General features: G+C 36.4%; 3 protein-coding genes across 3 annotated transcripts; 2 read left to right on the top strand and 1 right to left on the bottom strand.

Moving 5' to 3' along the window:
• Positions 1–232: 232 nt before the first annotated feature.
• LOC110789480 (single-stranded DNA-binding protein, mitochondrial) lies at positions 233–4,282 on the top strand. The gene is made up of 4 exons (XM_021994147.2): positions 233–645; positions 911–1,137; positions 3,282–3,382; positions 3,661–4,282. Exons 1-4 carry the CDS (start codon positions 328–330, stop codon positions 3,738–3,740), a joined length of 726 nt encoding a protein of 241 aa, XP_021849839.1. The 5' UTR covers positions 233–327; the 3' UTR covers positions 3,741–4,282.
• An 828-nt stretch (positions 4,283–5,110) lies between these two features.
• LOC110789479 (peptidyl-prolyl cis-trans isomerase CYP26-2, chloroplastic) lies at positions 5,111–7,194 on the top strand. Its single transcript, XM_021994146.2, has 2 exons — positions 5,111–6,456; positions 6,998–7,194. The coding sequence occupies exons 1-2, from the start codon at positions 5,309–5,311 to the stop codon at positions 7,101–7,103; spliced, it is 1,254 nt and encodes a 417-aa protein (XP_021849838.2). The 5' UTR covers positions 5,111–5,308; the 3' UTR covers positions 7,104–7,194.
• On the bottom strand, positions 7,101–15,554 carry LOC110789478 (uncharacterized). The gene is made up of 8 exons (XM_021994144.2): positions 15,233–15,554; positions 14,645–14,831; positions 14,079–14,202; positions 13,598–13,938; positions 11,958–12,710; positions 11,772–11,868; positions 7,842–8,041; positions 7,101–7,486 (listed from the first exon to the last, which is right to left on the bottom strand). The coding sequence occupies exons 1-8, from the start codon at positions 15,316–15,318 to the stop codon at positions 7,409–7,411; spliced, it is 1,866 nt and encodes a 621-aa protein (XP_021849836.2). The 5' UTR covers positions 15,319–15,554; the 3' UTR covers positions 7,101–7,408.
• Between the last annotated feature and the right edge of the window lie 1,406 nt (positions 15,555–16,960).

Here is a 16,960-nt window from a genome sequence, read left to right as displayed (position 1 = left end):
ATCACCTAAATTAATGAAAATATAATGCGCGTTTTAAAATCTCTCAACCCGTTGGGTCGACCCGAACCCAAAAATTCTGGGTCTTGAACAAGCATTTATAAACCTGAACCCGAAAGTGATCGACCCGATTCAACCCAAACCCGAAAATATTTTTTTACAACCCAACCCGACCGACCCGTTTGACAGGTCTACTACCTAGTGTTGAGTTGTTGACCGTTGAGTCTCCCACCTCAGACCTCAGTAGTCATTTCCCCTAGGGTTTTACTCAGGTTTAAGCCCCAAAACCTTGCAATTCTCTCTCCCTCTCTCTGATCAAACTCTCCATCAATGGCTACCTCAAACTCAATGGCAGCAATTTCAAGAAGACTATATCGAAATCTCATCTCAAATAAAAAACCCTCTTGTTATCTTAATCACACTACCAATTCCTTCTTCTCCACTGGACCTTCAATTCCAGACGACAACTTGGATAAATTGCTAGACGAGTTACCAACTCTCGACTCGGACACTGAATCGACCGAGTTACCCCCTGATAACTCCACCGCTTCCTCCTCTGAGTTCTCCTCAACTTCCCCCAAATCGGCAGGACACCGTGCCTACAATCAGACGGTCCTTGAAGGTGGCTTAGACATCGGCATTTACAAGGTTCGTACATTTTAGTAAACAATTTATGGTCATGTACAAGTACTGGTCTCGAGTCGAGCCTTATTGGATATATGCTGTTTGAACATAGTAATTTAATGGAAATGGGTTGTTGTTGTTGAGATATTAGCAATTGTTTGATTGTTAATTGTGGAGATCTAAGTTGCTGGATTTGTCGAAAACTGCAAATATATGTGTGAGAATGTAAGATTGGAGGTTTTATGTGTGTTAATTGGATGATTAATTGAGTGCCAATTTCTGGAATTAGGCTATATTGGTTGGACAAGTAGGGCAGAGTCCTATGCAGAAGAGGCTGAAGAATGGGAAATTGATGACGCTTACTACTGTAGGAACGGGTGGGATTAGGAATGAGCGGATTCCATTTCCTAATGAAGAGCCGAGGGAGTATGCTGATCGTTGTAATGTTCAATGGCATCGGGTTGCTATCTATCCAGAACACTTGGGTGATGTTGTAATGAAGAATGCTCCACCTGGGTAACCTCCTTTTCTTGATCTCTATATCCTATTGTAGTGTTTACTAGTCATTTTGTCTGCTTGGTTGTGAATGATGAAACTTCTTAGTTCTTTTCTTCGGATAAGTTGTGTGTTAAGTCTTTAGCATGGTTGAACTTTTTTTGGGTTTTGCTGGTATTTTATGAGGGAGCGGAGTAAAGAATTTAGCTTTACGGTCATCAAACATTGAAATGAACTTCAATGTTTGTTTTCGAATGAGAACCAATGTGTGCTTAAATGAGAGTGTTCTAGATTTTTCCGGCATTCAACTACGGAGTATAAGAAATCAATTGTTGATTGCAGTGCAACATTTGTTCGTGTGGCTTTATCTAGCCTGAAAGTGTCCTGTAAAGGGGATTCATTCTGAGGTGCCAACATTTCATCCAAGCGTATTAAACCTTGAATTTCTAAATATATTAGAGTAAGATGTATAGAACTGCTAACCATACATAACATATGAAGAGTATATTCATCTTTTAATGCCCATACAGACTCGTTATTGAGTAGATCCTTAACCAATTAAAATAAATTACTTTCTACAACAAATTCGTTATGTCCTAACAAGTAAAAACAGGCATGAAGAATACCAAATTTGTAATCAACATTAAAATTATCAATTCTTGTCAACTATCTTGTTATCCTTGTCCATGTAATTATATTTTCCCTGTTACAAATTTCATTCTGCTGCACATCATATCAAAGCAGAGAAAGAAGGTTGCAAGAAGGTTTCATATAAGAACAATCATTCTGGTCCATCAGCCCCATCTTTGTGCTAATGATATGTATTCTTTATATCCATCCGCCTGTATAAGACCATTAAGGCATCAATTGGTACAAGCGTGCAACTAAATGAGTCATGGAGCGCATTGTCCATTTTGTCGGGCAACTCATCGTTTTGTGGAAGATTTTGTCCTTTGAAAGAATTACATCTATGTTAGTTTTCTGTGGAGTATTGTAAAGATGACATTAAGTCTAAGTCTTACCATTACAATTATCATTACCTCAGTGGGTATGTCAGATGATAATATGATATACACATTTCTTTTGATGGGCATATATTCACATTCTTTTTTTTTTGTCAATTAGATATACATACTCTTAACTCTATAATAAGACGAGTTTCTCTTTGGATCCTTGGTTTCTGAGGAGATTCACTGTCCCAATCCACAACCAAAAGAACGGTTAGGATCTTAGAATAGGTCGATAATACTTTTGATTTAGTCAGTTAGTCCACTACTATGCTTCCTGGACACAACAAAATTGCTCAGTACTCATCTTGTTACAACAAGGCATAACACCATTATGGGTATGAAATCTGGATCAGAATTTTCATTCAGTTAGACACGGATGGTAGGCCCTGTATGTCTGAATTAGCCACAAATTGAGGGGAGAAACCGGGAAGGAGGGGAAGAAAATTAGAGGGAGAGATCTGATTTGGATGCTGAGAATAGGGGTAGAGGAGACATCGATGGCCTGTTGGTTTTTCTGTGCTAGTAGTTGATGATGAGAGAGGAGGAAGATGACAGCCGAGGCCAATAGATGCTCAATTCATTTTTGCTCAGTTTCTCTCTTTTGTGCCATTCTTTTCTCTTTCGTCTTAACTCTTCCTGTTGCTTACATAGTTACACCCTAGAGTTTGGTATGTGTGACTAATATCTCTCTCTACACAAATACTCACATAGTCACATACACATACAATATGCTACCATATGTCTGAACTCTGAACAGAGTCCCCATGTCCTAAATTTTTTGTTACTGGACCCTTGGACACTTACCCATATCCAACACCCATGCCTAATGTTGAACAGATGCTTTGTTCCTTGACAAAGTTTGCTTCCCTATCTGAACTGGGTGGATTACTGTCTATTCTGTAATTATGAATTTGTGATGGCCTTTGGAGCTGCGTTTAGAATGTATTTGCTACTGTTGTATACTTCGTATATGTTTTATAATTTAGTGATATCCATGTTGCCAGTTTACTTTCTAGTGGTTATCATTATATCAACAATCATTAGAAGTATGTTTTTTTTTTTTTGAAAAAAATTTGGTTGTTGCTTTGACCTGTGGAAATCTTATCTTGTGATATTTTCTTACAAATAATATGCAATGCTTGGTTCTTGATGCAGTACAATACTTTATCTGGAGGGAAATCTGGAGACAAAAATCTTTACTGATCAAAATACAGGTCTTGTTAAGCGAATGAGGGAAATCGCGATTCGGCGAAATGGTATGTTTTTACTAGAATTACTACTATTACATTTATGATAATGACATAATATAAAAAAATTAGAGTGCTTCTGTTGTTGATATTTATCAAAATTTAATGTTCTAAACGTAACGTATTGGATCACTTGCCCCTGCATTTTGTTGGTCGTCTCTGAATATGATTGCCTGGCACTGAATGTATCCTGCAGAAGAGGCAGTGCTATGTTGATGCGTGTGATGTGTAGTGTGGCCGTGTGGGTGTGCTTATAAGTATATATTTGTATTATTTGGTTATTGCAGGGCGTGTTGTGTTTTTGGGAAATGGTGGTGATTTCAGTCAGCCATCTGCACATGAGCTCAAAGGTGTTGGCTATTTCTGAATCCCGAAGGACATCACTGTTCATTTCTCTCAGGCACATGATTCATGATTGGATCAGTCTTCAAGTCGACCTCAAAGGACCAGTGCTCATGTTTTCAAGCATCAATATGTAGGCCGCAAATCGGATTGCCAATATGCCATTTACAATAATCTAACAGAGACAGAGAGTTGTGCCTTAGAAACGTGAAGGATAGTAGCTTGTGTACAGCCTGTTTTCCGATTGCAAGTTCATTGATGGTACTTCCCTAACAAAGAATTACAGTAGATTTTGTTTTTTTGGTTGAGTTGGAAAGCACAAGTAGAGTTTGAAGTTGCAAACGTTGGTGTTGTTACTGCTATCATATGAGATATGACGGAAAATAAGTTGTTGAATAGACCTAAACATTTTTTAAAATAGGAAAGCTGACTGCCAAAAGGCCCAAAAGGCATTAACTGGAGTCGGGCTCTTTGGTCGGAAAATATTAAAATGTTTATATAAAAATTACTAAATGAATGATTTTGCTATGGCTACATTTAAATTGTAGCCATGGTAACTATCTCCGATCTATACTGTTTATTTTAATATATTTACATTTATTCTTGACCATTTATAGAGTTGACCAACAATTAAACTGGATTCTTGTTAGGATTTTCTTTTAAAACAATACACTAATTATTCCAGACTTCCAGAGATCGAACAAAGGTTGATATGCGATAACATTGTGAATTTTGATGAGATGGGAAATTGAATGGGGAAGAAAGATGGTTCATGGCTTATGATCACACCATTATTGTCTGCATTCGCTGCAATTTTTCAGCAATTTCATTGTTGTTTGTCTTCAACAATAATTAGCGAATTCCGAATGAAATTTTAGTTATTGTTGACACCATCTACAAATTAATACAGATATGAATTATCTTTACACATCGTCAAATAATTTGTAGGATATTCAGAGTCATTTTACTCAAACTACTAGCTTAAATTGCTTAATCATTGGAGTGCAAGTTTTTAAATAAAATAAAGTTTAAATTAAATAATTAATTGAAAAGTGAACCTAATTTAATACGAAGTATCAACCAAGTTTGATAAATTAGCTTGCCACTGGGACATAAACTACATAGAAATTAAATTAGCTTAAAATCTTAGTTGGCATGACAAGCTAATTTAACAATTAGCTTACCATTCAGGATGCTCTAAGATTATTCAATTTCAAAACCAATGTTATATATTCAAGTACTTCTTAAATATTTATATTTCAAACAAAGAAAACTTAATCCTATATGGTCTTACTGAAAAACAATACAATACAATACAATACGCAACCATTGTATGGGGATGGCTTTAGTTTCTGATTATTGGCAAACAAGTAGTCTAATAAAAGGATGGCCTACCAACACTTTAGAGTTTATGATTGTGGTGTCAAATGATGCTCAACATTCATGAGCTTTCTATCTTATCCACATTATCAACTTCTGTTTTCTTTGACAAACTACCAGTGACCGACCTAATGGAGCATAAACAATACACTACTGAAGCAACAAGGATAGAGAAATACAGCATCAAAAGCTCTCTTCCACAGAACTACAAGGATGCTTCAACACCTAAAACTCACACTATCACCTACTCAGATCCTTCACACCCGAAAACCACCACACATTACTGAAAACCAGAGTGTACACGCTAGCGTTTCTCCTCCGGTTCCTAAACAATGCAGCAAGATTTCACGCCGAGAGCTCACTATCTTCACCAACACCTCTCTGCTCCTCTTGGCCTCTCAGACTCTTCATTCCCATCCTTTTTTGGATGCGCGAGCAGAGGAAAACCCGCAAGAAGAAGTTGAGGCGACTTCAGAGAACACGGAAGGAGTTCAAGAGGCCAAAGGTGAAGTTGATGCGACTCCAGAGAACACCGAAGGATTTCAAGAGACAAAAGGTGAAGTTGAGGCAACTCCAAAGAACACCGAAACAGTTCAAGAGACAAAAGGTGAAGTTGAGCTAGAAAATGTTCAGGCAACTCCAAATAACACAGAAACAGTTCAAGAGACCAAAGGTGAAGTGGAGGTGAAACCAGAGAACACTGAAGGAGTTCAAGAGACCAAAGGTGAAGTTGTTCAAGAAGAAGTTGAGGCGACTCCAAAGACTACTGAAAGAGTTCCTCCTACTACTAAACAGGTGTTTCTTGATGTATCGATTGATGGAAAGCCGACAGGAAGGATTGTAATAGCATTATATGATCAAAAAGCTCCTGTTGGAGCAGCAACATTTAGTGACATTGTTAGTGGAAAAGCAGGAATAAGTTACAGAAGGAAAGAGTTTGTTAAAATCATGCCAAACTATGTTCAACACGGAGGGATTCGATCCTATGGGGTGGATGCAGAGCTTGCAAGCAGAACAGGAAGGAGTTTCAAGAATGATAAGTTGGTTCAAGAATTGGAGAGAGAAAGTGAGGAAAGTACAGGAACTAAGAACTTGGCTGGAACTGTGAGTATCATTGTTAGGGATCCTTTAAAACCGCCGCCTAAAACAAAGTTGGTTGCCAGAGGAGGGAAGTTACAGATTGATCAGGAGGAGGTTGGGCTTGAGCCGAATGGCACGGAGTTCACTATTGCAACTAAGGACTCACCGGAGCTCGATTCATCGGCATTGGTTGTTGGCAAAGTGATTGAAGGAATGGATGTTGTAGAGAGGATTGGTCAGGTCAAGACAGTGCAAGATAATACAAGTTCTCCATATTTTAGGTAAGGAGGAAAATGGAAATATAATAACTATACTGCATTTTCCCTAGGCATTAACATTACCTAACTAACTCCATAGTCCATACACAATTCCACAGGTAGATAGCTCCATTAAAAGGATCATAATTTTCTGTACAAGTTTTTTTTTTTCCAAATTCACATCGGATTTTAGATTTTCCACACACATTAGAAGACGGGTGTTTACCATGGAAAACAACCCCACCCGCCACACTACCACTAGCGACGGTGGTCAACTACGATAAAATTTTCACAGTATAATCCCTTTGCATTCCATTTAATCTTTCACAGGATCATAAAAAAAAACAGGATTTAGAAAAAATAGAAGTAACACTTGAGCAAGTAGATAATTCTATCAACTTAAATTATGTGTTCTCTTCCACAAACCCTAAGGGGAGGGGGGGGGGGGTGAATGTTAACAATTTTATCCAGAAACCTAAGCAACTAGTCTACAATCTCTACAACTACTAGTCTTGCATCATATGAATCAGTACTGACAAAACTTGGCTGGTTCTACAACTTTCAGGGTGGCGAAGTTGATTGGTGACAAGAGAGCTGTAGTGGCTGAAAGGGGTTTCAACCGCCCTTACTCAAAAGTCATAATCAAGAATTGTGGCCTGCTACAAGAATGACATCAGAAATTCACTCACATCTCATTTCTTGTTCATCATTTTTGTCATATAGAGTGAACGAATGGTATAATATAATACAACTTTGTTTCTATTTCCAAAAACCCTACTCAATTTTACGTAACTGACCACTAACACGGTCCCATGACCACAAAGAAAACAAGAGAAAAACTACCAAGCAATGAATGCGGCAGCACCTAAAGTTGATACAGGAAGATGCATTACCTAATACACTTGTAATAAAGGTTGAATGCATTTCTTGGAAATTATCCAGCAGTATCTGCTAATCTTGGCTAAACTGTAGAAGATTACTTTGAAGCACGTTTCGGTGTTTTAGCTGGAGGAGACTCGAAAAGCCTCCTAATAGATGTAATAGGATCATCAACCTACAAAAATAAATGTGGAATAGTTGTCATCTTGAACAAGATATCATAAAATAAAATAAAAATTAAGGCAGGTGTTCCTGCCTACTACACAATCTAGTTTGCAACAGACATGGTTGTCAAAAGAAATGGGTACTTATTTTCTCATCATCCACAATCAAAGTTCATGGCTGCAATGGTCACACTAACAGCTAACTGCTGTTTCAAACTTAAAAGGTAATTAGAGTCACTTATATAAGTTATAGCAGGCGCAATATTATAGCATTTGAAGTATATGGATTGAAAGAATTGACATCACCAGTTCCAAATGTCACTTGACTATTAAACAGCACTCTTAAAATGGAAGGTTCTGGATTACCTTGATCAAGGATGGAGATGAAGGAGAACCCTCCAATTCTGGAACTGAAAACATTTTCTCCTTTTGCAGAGCTGATAAAGTTTGTTGCCATCCTGGGGATACGGTCTCTGTTGACACAACCCAAGGGCAAAAATGTCTGTGCTGCCTGATTGGATGGAACTCCATCTTTTTATTGGATGAATGCCTGCTTATAGCTTTTTCTGGACAAAACAAGTGTATATGTTAGAAAGAGTCACCCCCCTAGTACTGTTCATTATTGTTGAGAAAACTAGGCATAAATCATAATAAAAAAATATAATAAAAAAACAGAAAAGTACACTGGGAACTTTCACGAGGCAGACATCAGGCGTAAAGTACTAGCATACGAAACTAAAGGACAACAGTTTCACAAATTATTGAAATCTTAATCTACAAACTTGCATAATTGATCACCTTACTGCAGATCAATTTCAACAGAAGATGAAGGTAATAACAGAAATTTTGAGTGCACATTGAATGCAGGACATACAAATAGTTCATATCTGCATATTTCTGACCTCCGGCAAGACAAATTGGACAAATATACAAGTAAACAGAACACCTGAACAATCTGCACTTATCTATCATTGTCTACCTTCCAGATCGAAAACCTTATAGGATTATTTGAAAGATAAAACGGCAAGTTATGACCATAACAGACTAGGAAGACTAGTCCTTATCTACCCTTGTTCCTTTTCTTTCCTGATGTTCCCAAATTGACATACGGAGTATAAGATACCAATATTTTGTGGTGCCGTCAGTTGGTAGTCAGTAAAGGCTTAAAGGAATTTCCCCTACATACACAAGAATTCAAAACTGATCTTAGAAAGACCTATGATTCTCAATTTTCTACAAGAGCTATGATAGCCCCCTGCAGATGATTCTAGGAGCACAGAGATCTTTGCAGCAAAACAGGCATTCAGATCAGTGGCTTTGCAAAAGCTGAGATCTCTAAACTTGCATGTAGGTGAAGTTGACTGGTGTTCTCCAAAGAGTAGGATGAAGGAGAACAAGTAACAACCCAGGGGTCCCTAGATGGTGTTTTGTACTATGGCTAACTTGGTAGGATCAAGTGGTTGACTCTCTGCAACAGATTGTATTCAAGCCTGTGGTGTGCCCAATAATATTACATGCAGCTTCTGGGGATCAACCTGAGTCGATTTCAGATCTATTCATGTGCTGATTTTTTTCCTAGAACCATTTGAATCAAGTCAATTTTAGCTAAGGACTCCCCTGACCTGTCCAAAACTGGGAAGATGAAAGTATTTTTGCATACACATAGTACAAGGGAAAGTTAATGAAGGCAATTACATACATGATGATTTGTAGTAGCTATCCACTACATATATAGTGTTATAGATTGAGCGCAGTTTGTAATATAACTGAGAGCTAGAAATTGTAATGAGAAGAAGAAAATTTAACAGAAGATGATTGTACTAATGGCGCTATTAAATTTCCAGTACAACCAGGAAAAAAATAAAAAATAACAACAATGTTCAGAATTACACTTCCCTGTTTTTGGTTCATCATATTTGTTATTAAGCCCCTAAAAAATGTGGCATATAGTAGATAGTAGGGTTTAACACAAACTCAAGTCCAGAAAAAATTGAATGGGATAATTAAAATGAAATATAGAGATATTGGACCCAATATTCTAAAATGTGAAGGTCTTCTGCAGATAGAGGGACCATTGATGGAAAAACAACTATGTGCACACTGCACAGTACATCAGTACACCATAATCTCTGACAGCTAAAATCATTCATCAAATACAATGCAGCTGATACCACATTGTACAGAAAAGCTTGTCTTGCTTCCAAATAATTAGGAAAATTTTCTAAAAGCGTACACAGTAAGTCAGTAACTTGTCATGTTCATGAAAATAAGGCACACCATATTAAGATACCTGCTGTGGCTGTGGACAGTCTCCAGTTCCTAATTTCTTTTTTTTTCTTCTCTAACAAAAAGTTTTAAAAATAAAACATAACTACTAACCGTGTGAGTTTTAATAGATAAAAAAATAATTATAACTGATGCTTGTCTTTCTTACACATTAATATGCAAGTGTACAATACAGAAACATTTTGAGATATAAACTTTTTAACATTTAAATAAAAGCATTTAGTAAGTGTTGCCTCCAATTAGTAATTTATGGGTAGTATCACACAATATACACAGACAAAAAGGTGGAGATCATATGTTATAAATTATGTCCCATTTTGTATGAACTCCACTTTTTCGTCAGTAATTTGCAATATTTTTCTAGAAATGGTGATTATTTGTAGCAAACTAATAGAATATGGTAGTGTAGAAATAGCATAATTAGTTGTTAATGGTAGCTTGAAGAGGAAGATAGTAAGTTAATTAGAGGGAAAAGAGAATAAAAAATGCTATAAATAAGGGAGAGTCGGAAAAGTATAGGGCATCCAGAATATTGAATTGTTATCTTAGATTTGTTAAGCTCTTGGGAGTGACTCGGGCCAAAAGGTAGACAACTATACTCTATTTTCTGTAATTCCAGATTCTCAATTTAAATCTCATCCTTCTTCATCTGATTTCTGCTTCATTATGCAAGTTCATGACATTGCCGCAAATTTCCTTGAAGGTGGCCAAATTCCCAACTGGTTTTTTTTTTTTTTTTTGGAAAGTAATTCCCATGTGGATTTTTTGAGACATTCTATGGTATAAATATATCACCAAAGACAACCAGAATGTTTACAACAAAACTTGCTTTCAAGCATTTCACATGCTACCGTTCTACAGATCTGATATGAAATATTCAACGGCATAACTAATATAATCAAAGAAAAACTGAATTTTACTCTGAACTTGCATTCAAGCATTCAGCATGCTCCAGATTTACATGTAAAGCGTCTGGAAGGAAACAGATGGGATCCCACGTCAAATATAATAAGTTCGTTATGATCTCTATATACATTTTCAAGTGTACTAAGTACCTGTTCATCTAGAAGTTTTCCCTTATAGGTCTAAAGTAAAGTAGAACTGACAAAGTGCACAAAAGGTTTGGTTAGCATGGGGTCAGAAAATAGACCTAGGTTCCTTATAGATGGTAATAGGCTGGCAAATTATGTCAACAGAGATGAAAGCTATAACACTCTATTCACATTACAAACCCATATTTTGAATTAGACAAGGAATCCTAGCTTGGAGATGGTAATTTATTGGCATTACGAAAAATGCAGTTTAAGTAGATAATCTGTAATGCCCACATTTGTCTATGATGACGAAACATAAATCTGAGGGTTTTTTTTTTATCATTCTTGAATTTTGGGTATGTTTTTTTTTTACTTTTTATAACTTATTTTGACTTATTTCAGCAAAATTAAGTTCAAATAAGATAAGATAAGTTCAGTTCAACAAAAATAAGTTTTTTCAGACAACTTAACACAAATAAATTCTTTACAGCAAAAATAAGTTCAGATAAGTTAATTTATGTAGAATTCAGTTGAACCAAACCGAAAATTAATAGCTATAACAAGTTTCCCTTCAGAAGTAACTTTGGAAAAGAACTCCAGAGGCCAAGACCAATAACTTATTATATTTATGGTGAATGTAAGCATGTGAAACGTTACATAGAAGTACATGATAACATTGTGCAGCTTTTAGGATTTGATTTTGTAACATTTTGTGGCTGATAAAAAAGAGAAAAAGGGACATTAATGTAAAAAAAAACTTTGCAAATGAGTGGGCATAGATAAGACTGTAATTTCAGAATCTTCGCACTATACAGAAGACCCAGGACCTTAAAGTTTGTCTGAGTTCCATTAGAATGAAGTGCAAGAAACAGAATCCAATGGTAGAAAGTATTATGAACGTAACAACATAATATGGAAGACGGTGATTAACCAAACGCATCATAAAGAAAGAAGCAGTGACAACAACTTAACTCACCTATGCTAAAAGTTGAAGCGTCCTTTGTTGAAACAATCCTTGCAGTGTCTCCTATACCATTCGGATTCTGTTCACCACTAGGTAAGCTTGATGTTTCCTGCCTCGTTTAACAATGTTATGAGTTCTTCAAGAATTAACATGCACTACACTAAATAGAATAATCCTGAAACTCAGTCACATATTTACCTTCCTCAATGTACTGTCTCCAATCATCTCCTGTGAATCGGTAATATCATCTGCAGTTGTTGAAGGTGCATCATCTTGTGTCTCAGTACCAATTATACTGGAATTTTTCTCTTTGTTTTGCATGTTCTTAGTTGAACCTTCCATGATAGAATCAAGAGATGTAGGTTCCTCTTCCCCAGGACTAACATCTGATGACAAACAAGAAAGTCGAGTCCTTACATTACGACCGATAACAGGTAAGGAGATTGTTGCCCTGAAGTTCTGTTTTGTTGGAGTAAGCCCACCAGCAATCGTCAAATTCAACATTGTTTTCTTTGACGGTGTAGCTTCCTCGTTTGCAGCAGCTATATCACTTTTCCCATTGTTAGCATGATTTTCAGTTGCAGATCTTTTGCTACCACAATCGCCTCCACCACCCATTTCAGCAAAACCAACTACTCTAACCAATTCTAGGGGCCGAGCAACTGTTGTAAAGGCCCATAAACCAATGCTTGCCCCACAAAGCTTGCAATCCAATACTGTAGAATTAGGATCATAATAGATACTTGAAGCCCCAGGATCATTATTTGTCCTACTATTTTCACTGGAGCCTGAGACAGAAACAGACAACCTGTTACTCTGCTCATCAGCTGCTGCATGAGATAAGTTGGATATGTTTCCATTGCTACCAGACAGTTTAGGCTGGTCCTCACAATCAACCATGTAAGGAAGCAATCGAGGTTCCCATCCACATAAACTTAATAACCTATGAGCCTGCACATCAGCCACATGTCATTGTAACTTGTAAGTCAGTCAACCTGGTATATTTGACAAAAGAACTCTGCAAAAGAGAATTTTTTTTTCATAACAAGCAATGCATGAACGGAGTATAAGTATCTAACTGAATTACAACACACAGATGACAGATGTAAGTATGTAACACATACTTTATTGGACATGTTTGAAGGAGAAAGGGGAGTGACTGAGGGGTAGTGAACAGATGAGTAAAATGACAATATAGAGGAATGCCATATATAGCATCTATAATTTCTCTTTTAACCGATCAGCACAAGGGTTATAACTTGTGAGTAAAATGACAATATATAGGAATGCCATATATAGCATCTATAATTTCTCTTTTAACCGATCAGCACAAGGGTTATAACTTGTGAGAGGTTAAGAATCATCCACTCCTCATTACATCAAGAACCACCTAGCAAGTATCCTCCCATCGCCAGGGTCTATTTACTTCTCTACTGTAAATTAAAGCAGTAGGCAAATGGGAGAAAAGTGTAGCATCCATATATTTGGTTCAGCATGCTAGCCACTTTTCGGAAATTTATTACAAAAATAAATAGTTTTATTCGTCACCTACTTCACATGAACTTTGGGGTTCTTCATATAGGTTAAGAAGACTAAAGACTTGTAACATTTAGAACTAGAAGAAATGAATTCTCTCATTTATGACACTGGATTTTTTATTTCTAACTATCTATCCTTCTCTTGTTTGCTTCAGTCTAAGAGAGTTACCTTGTCTAATAATTTCAAGAAGCACATTTGTATAAAACAGTTTAGGGGGGAGAGGGGGGGGGGGGGGGGGAGGAGGAGCGGAGGAGGGAAGTCGGGAATGACATGCATACTCTGGACACTGATAACTATACCTGATAATACAAATCAGCAGAAACAACTTCAACATCATTCCCAAAATACTCTGTCCAAGAAGAATCGTTGGGTGCTGAACCACATTCCACTGCTATTGACTGTTTGAGAAAATGTTTCAACTGAGAACTTCTCATGCTCTCAATAACTGAAGCAGGTACTACAGGTAGAGCTGAAAGTTGCAAAAACGCAGAAGAACGTTCTTTATAGTGATCAACCAACACTGCGGTTGTCATAGGCGGAAACAATGCCAATTTTGCATCACAAGCATTGTCAATCCATTGACAAAGAAGCTTGTGTCCAGACTCCAACTTCAAACTGAAAACTAAAGCTGCCTTCTCAACTACACAAAAGAAAGCATGAAAGGACAGACGCACATTTCATTATAGTATCAAAGATATACTTTTTCCGTCAAGACAACAAAAGAAAAAAGACCTATATAATAACTAGAAGAGAGTAGCAAAGGCAAATAAAAGAACATGCCTTGTTGCTGGTTCCAAGCTGAAGGAGTAGAAAACTGCAGACGTGCTCCGCAAACTTCACAGGCTATGATGTCCAAATCTACGTTAACCCAACCTCTCGTTGCACAGTTCACAGCATCCACAGCCTAGGAATGGTAAAAAAGTCTTAGTTCCAGAACTTAAATCCATGCAAATTAGTTCAGCTTGAATGGTGAAACTTGATGTGAATATGAAAAAGGACACCGCCCTTCAAATGGGTTGAATGCAAAGCCAATAACAAACAATATTTTCCCGAGGCAACAACTAATCAATAAAGCACGCAACATCCATGACATCTAAGTAACAATCTCAATCAATTACTTAATTAGATAGTTTATGCATTTTTCCAAAGCTGAGAAAGTCAGGAATGTTCCAGGACCTAACCATGGACTGCCATTTTCAGTGCAAAATCACTCAATGGAACTTGATGTCAATGCTCTCACTTATATTTCCAAAAATTCCAATAAGGTATATGCGCAAATGGAAACAACATAAATTTTACAAAACACTGTAGTTCAAGAAGACTCATGAAATCATACACAATCGAACCTTGGGTTTAGCAAACCATTTCATGGATTTGAATGTAGCCAACCTCCTCATAAGATCTCCCCTATGCCATGGTCTACACGGAGGTGCTTGAGCTGCATTTTGACCTTCACCTTTACCCCCTCTTAAACTCGATTCTGTTGCTGAAAACGGGCGCTTCTGCCCTCTTGTTTTCTGTCCACTTGATGAACTATCCCACAAAATCCCAACAAAAAAAAAAAGGAATTAAACTCCTTTAGCATCTTTAACAGTATACATTCCGAATTCAACTCGTCACTCTAATTAAACAACAATGCGAACCCTTAACCAAACAGGCAATAGGTCAAGTATCAACTGATTAATGACTATTTTCAATTTTAAAGCTACTCCAACTTCCAAATTAAACAACAGACAGTTGGAAGCTCAACATAGTGTAATTAGTTCACACATAAAAACAACACCACCACCAACAATAACAACAAAAAATACCCTTTAATCAGATACACCCAGAAAACTCAAATTCATAATTCATACAATTCCCAACAAAAATAAGGTCTGAAAGGTATTGATAACTGAATTGGGGCTTACAATCAAGAAGAAAGCAAAGGGTACCTTGAGGAAAGAGAAAGATTAGATTTAGGAGAATGAAAGAGCTTGTCCATGATACTGTGGAATCTCTTCTCTGTTTCTTCAGCCATCTTAAGACTTTTGGGATTTTTGTAGCTTTTTTTTCTTTTCAGAAAGTGATTTGGGTAATCAACTATGCTCGAATTTTTGTGAAATTATTCGATGATAATCGCCATTGTAACGAGTAAGATTGGATTTCCTAGTTCTCAGTTTTTTCGGCTGAAGTACAGCTACAAATTTGATGATGTATAAATTCTAAAATTGCAATTTTTTCAAGTTTGTAAACGTAATTTGTTTAGATTATGCAAAACGAAGTGCAAAGATGGGCCTTCTTGATCCTTGAATTATAAAAATGTTGGAGGGTTTTGGGTTGATTTTGGCTATGGGCTTTAAGATTGAATCGACTCCCTTGTTCATTTACACTACCTCCTTAAAACGGCGTCGTTAAGCTATTTTCACCCTATTCATAACTTATCATGTTTTCGCTTTTTTCCTCAATACCGGAAATACAATCCAAACTGTTTGGGACTTTCAAGAAATCAGGAAGCCTAGCATCAACCTTCAACATTTACATAATCCTAAAAACATACAGGAATAGAGTGGAACGAGCACACGTCATTGCAAACAAATGCAGGAAAGAAGGGTCTACGTTTCGTAATAGGATTTAATTCTCTTTTGCCAGTGTCAAATAAAAAAAAAAAATTACACTCACCGATCAAAAAACTCCTGAAAATATGATGAACTTCGAAGAACCAAACCCTAATTAAATCGGGATCACCTCACAATTACGAGTGAGAATTGACTTTCTAGCTTATTGTTTTGAGCTAGTTGCTTATTGATTTGAGCTAGTTGGTTAGAGAGAGAAACTTTTTCCAATAAATGGTTAAAATCTATTAAGTTAATAATTATGAAAACATGCAATGAAATTAACATTTCTTTTTAATAAAATCTACTTAAAATTGATCCTGCACTTTATGAACATTTACTAAGAACAATAGATTGATAAAATAACAAAATAGCAAAAAGGACACAATATGAACATTCACGATAAATACTATTAACATGTCTGTGACCCTTAAAAAGTTGGAGATGATTATTGTTTCTTATGAACATTACCTCCCCACTAAATTTCATTTTACTTTTTAATTTAATGATACCCGCTAAATTTATTTTTACTTTTAAATTTTATTCTTATTATTATTAAATTTCTCCCATTACCGGACATCTGAAACAAGATTAAACATTTCAACAAGAAGTTGTTCGACATATCCATGAAACTGTCGTTGACTTCGAGAGGTAAAAAAATTAATAACATAGCAAACAAACGACATAGCATATATTGTGAAGTAAAAATTAAATCAAAGTTGGTACAACTTGTCACTCTACATATCATTAGTACAAATAAATATAGAGCATTAGAACAAAGTTGATACCAAATTAGTTATTCCTAAGCTATGCTATTGTGAAGTAAGCATTAAATCAAAGTCGATACAACTTGTCACTCTACGTATCATTAGTACAAATATATATAGAACATTAGAATGAAGTTAGATATTAAATTAGTTAATCCGGAGCAAACCGCGCGCAACGCGCGCCCCGACCGCTAGTATTCTAACAATTATGAACAAGTATGTTAAAGAAAAATTGTAATCAAACAGGCATGGACATTTAAAATAAAAACTTTGAACATTAAAGAAAAAAAGTATGAACCTT

This window comes from Spinacia oleracea, chromosome 5 (assembly GCF_020520425.1).
Source record: "Spinacia oleracea cultivar Varoflay chromosome 5, BTI_SOV_V1, whole genome shotgun sequence".
NCBI lineage: Eukaryota > Viridiplantae > Streptophyta > Magnoliopsida > Caryophyllales > Amaranthaceae > Spinacia > Spinacia oleracea.
Note: the sequence above shows the minus strand (reverse complement) of the source record. Positions and strands in the feature narration are given on the sequence as shown.

Coding starts and splice junctions, on each gene's coding strand:
- LOC110789480 (XM_021994147.2), top strand. CDS start 328: ATGGCTACCTCAAACTCAATGGCAGCAATTTCAAGAAGACTATATCGA. Junction 646..910: donor TAGACATCGGCATTTACAAG/GTTCGTACATTT, acceptor TTCTGGAATTAG/GCTATATTGGTTGGACAAGT. Junction 3,383..3,660: donor AATCGCGATTCGGCGAAATG/GTATGTTTTTAC, acceptor TGGTTATTGCAG/GGCGTGTTGTGTTTTTGGGA.
- LOC110789479 (XM_021994146.2), top strand. CDS start 5,309: ATGCTTCAACACCTAAAACTCACACTATCACCTACTCAGATCCTTCAC. Junction 6,457..6,997: donor ACAAGTTCTCCATATTTTAG/GTAAGGAGGAAA, acceptor TACAACTTTCAG/GGTGGCGAAGTTGATTGGTG.
- LOC110789478 (XM_021994144.2), bottom strand. CDS start 15,318: ATGGCTGAAGAAACAGAGAAGAGATTCCACAGTATCATGGACAAGCTC. Junction 12,711..13,597: donor CTGCTGATTTGTATTATCAG/GTATAGTTATCA, acceptor GCTGATGTGCAG/GCTCATAGGTTATTAAGTTT. Junction 7,487..7,841: donor CATCTCCATCCTTGATCAAG/GTAATCCAGAAC, acceptor TTATTTTTGTAG/GTTGATGATCCTATTACATC.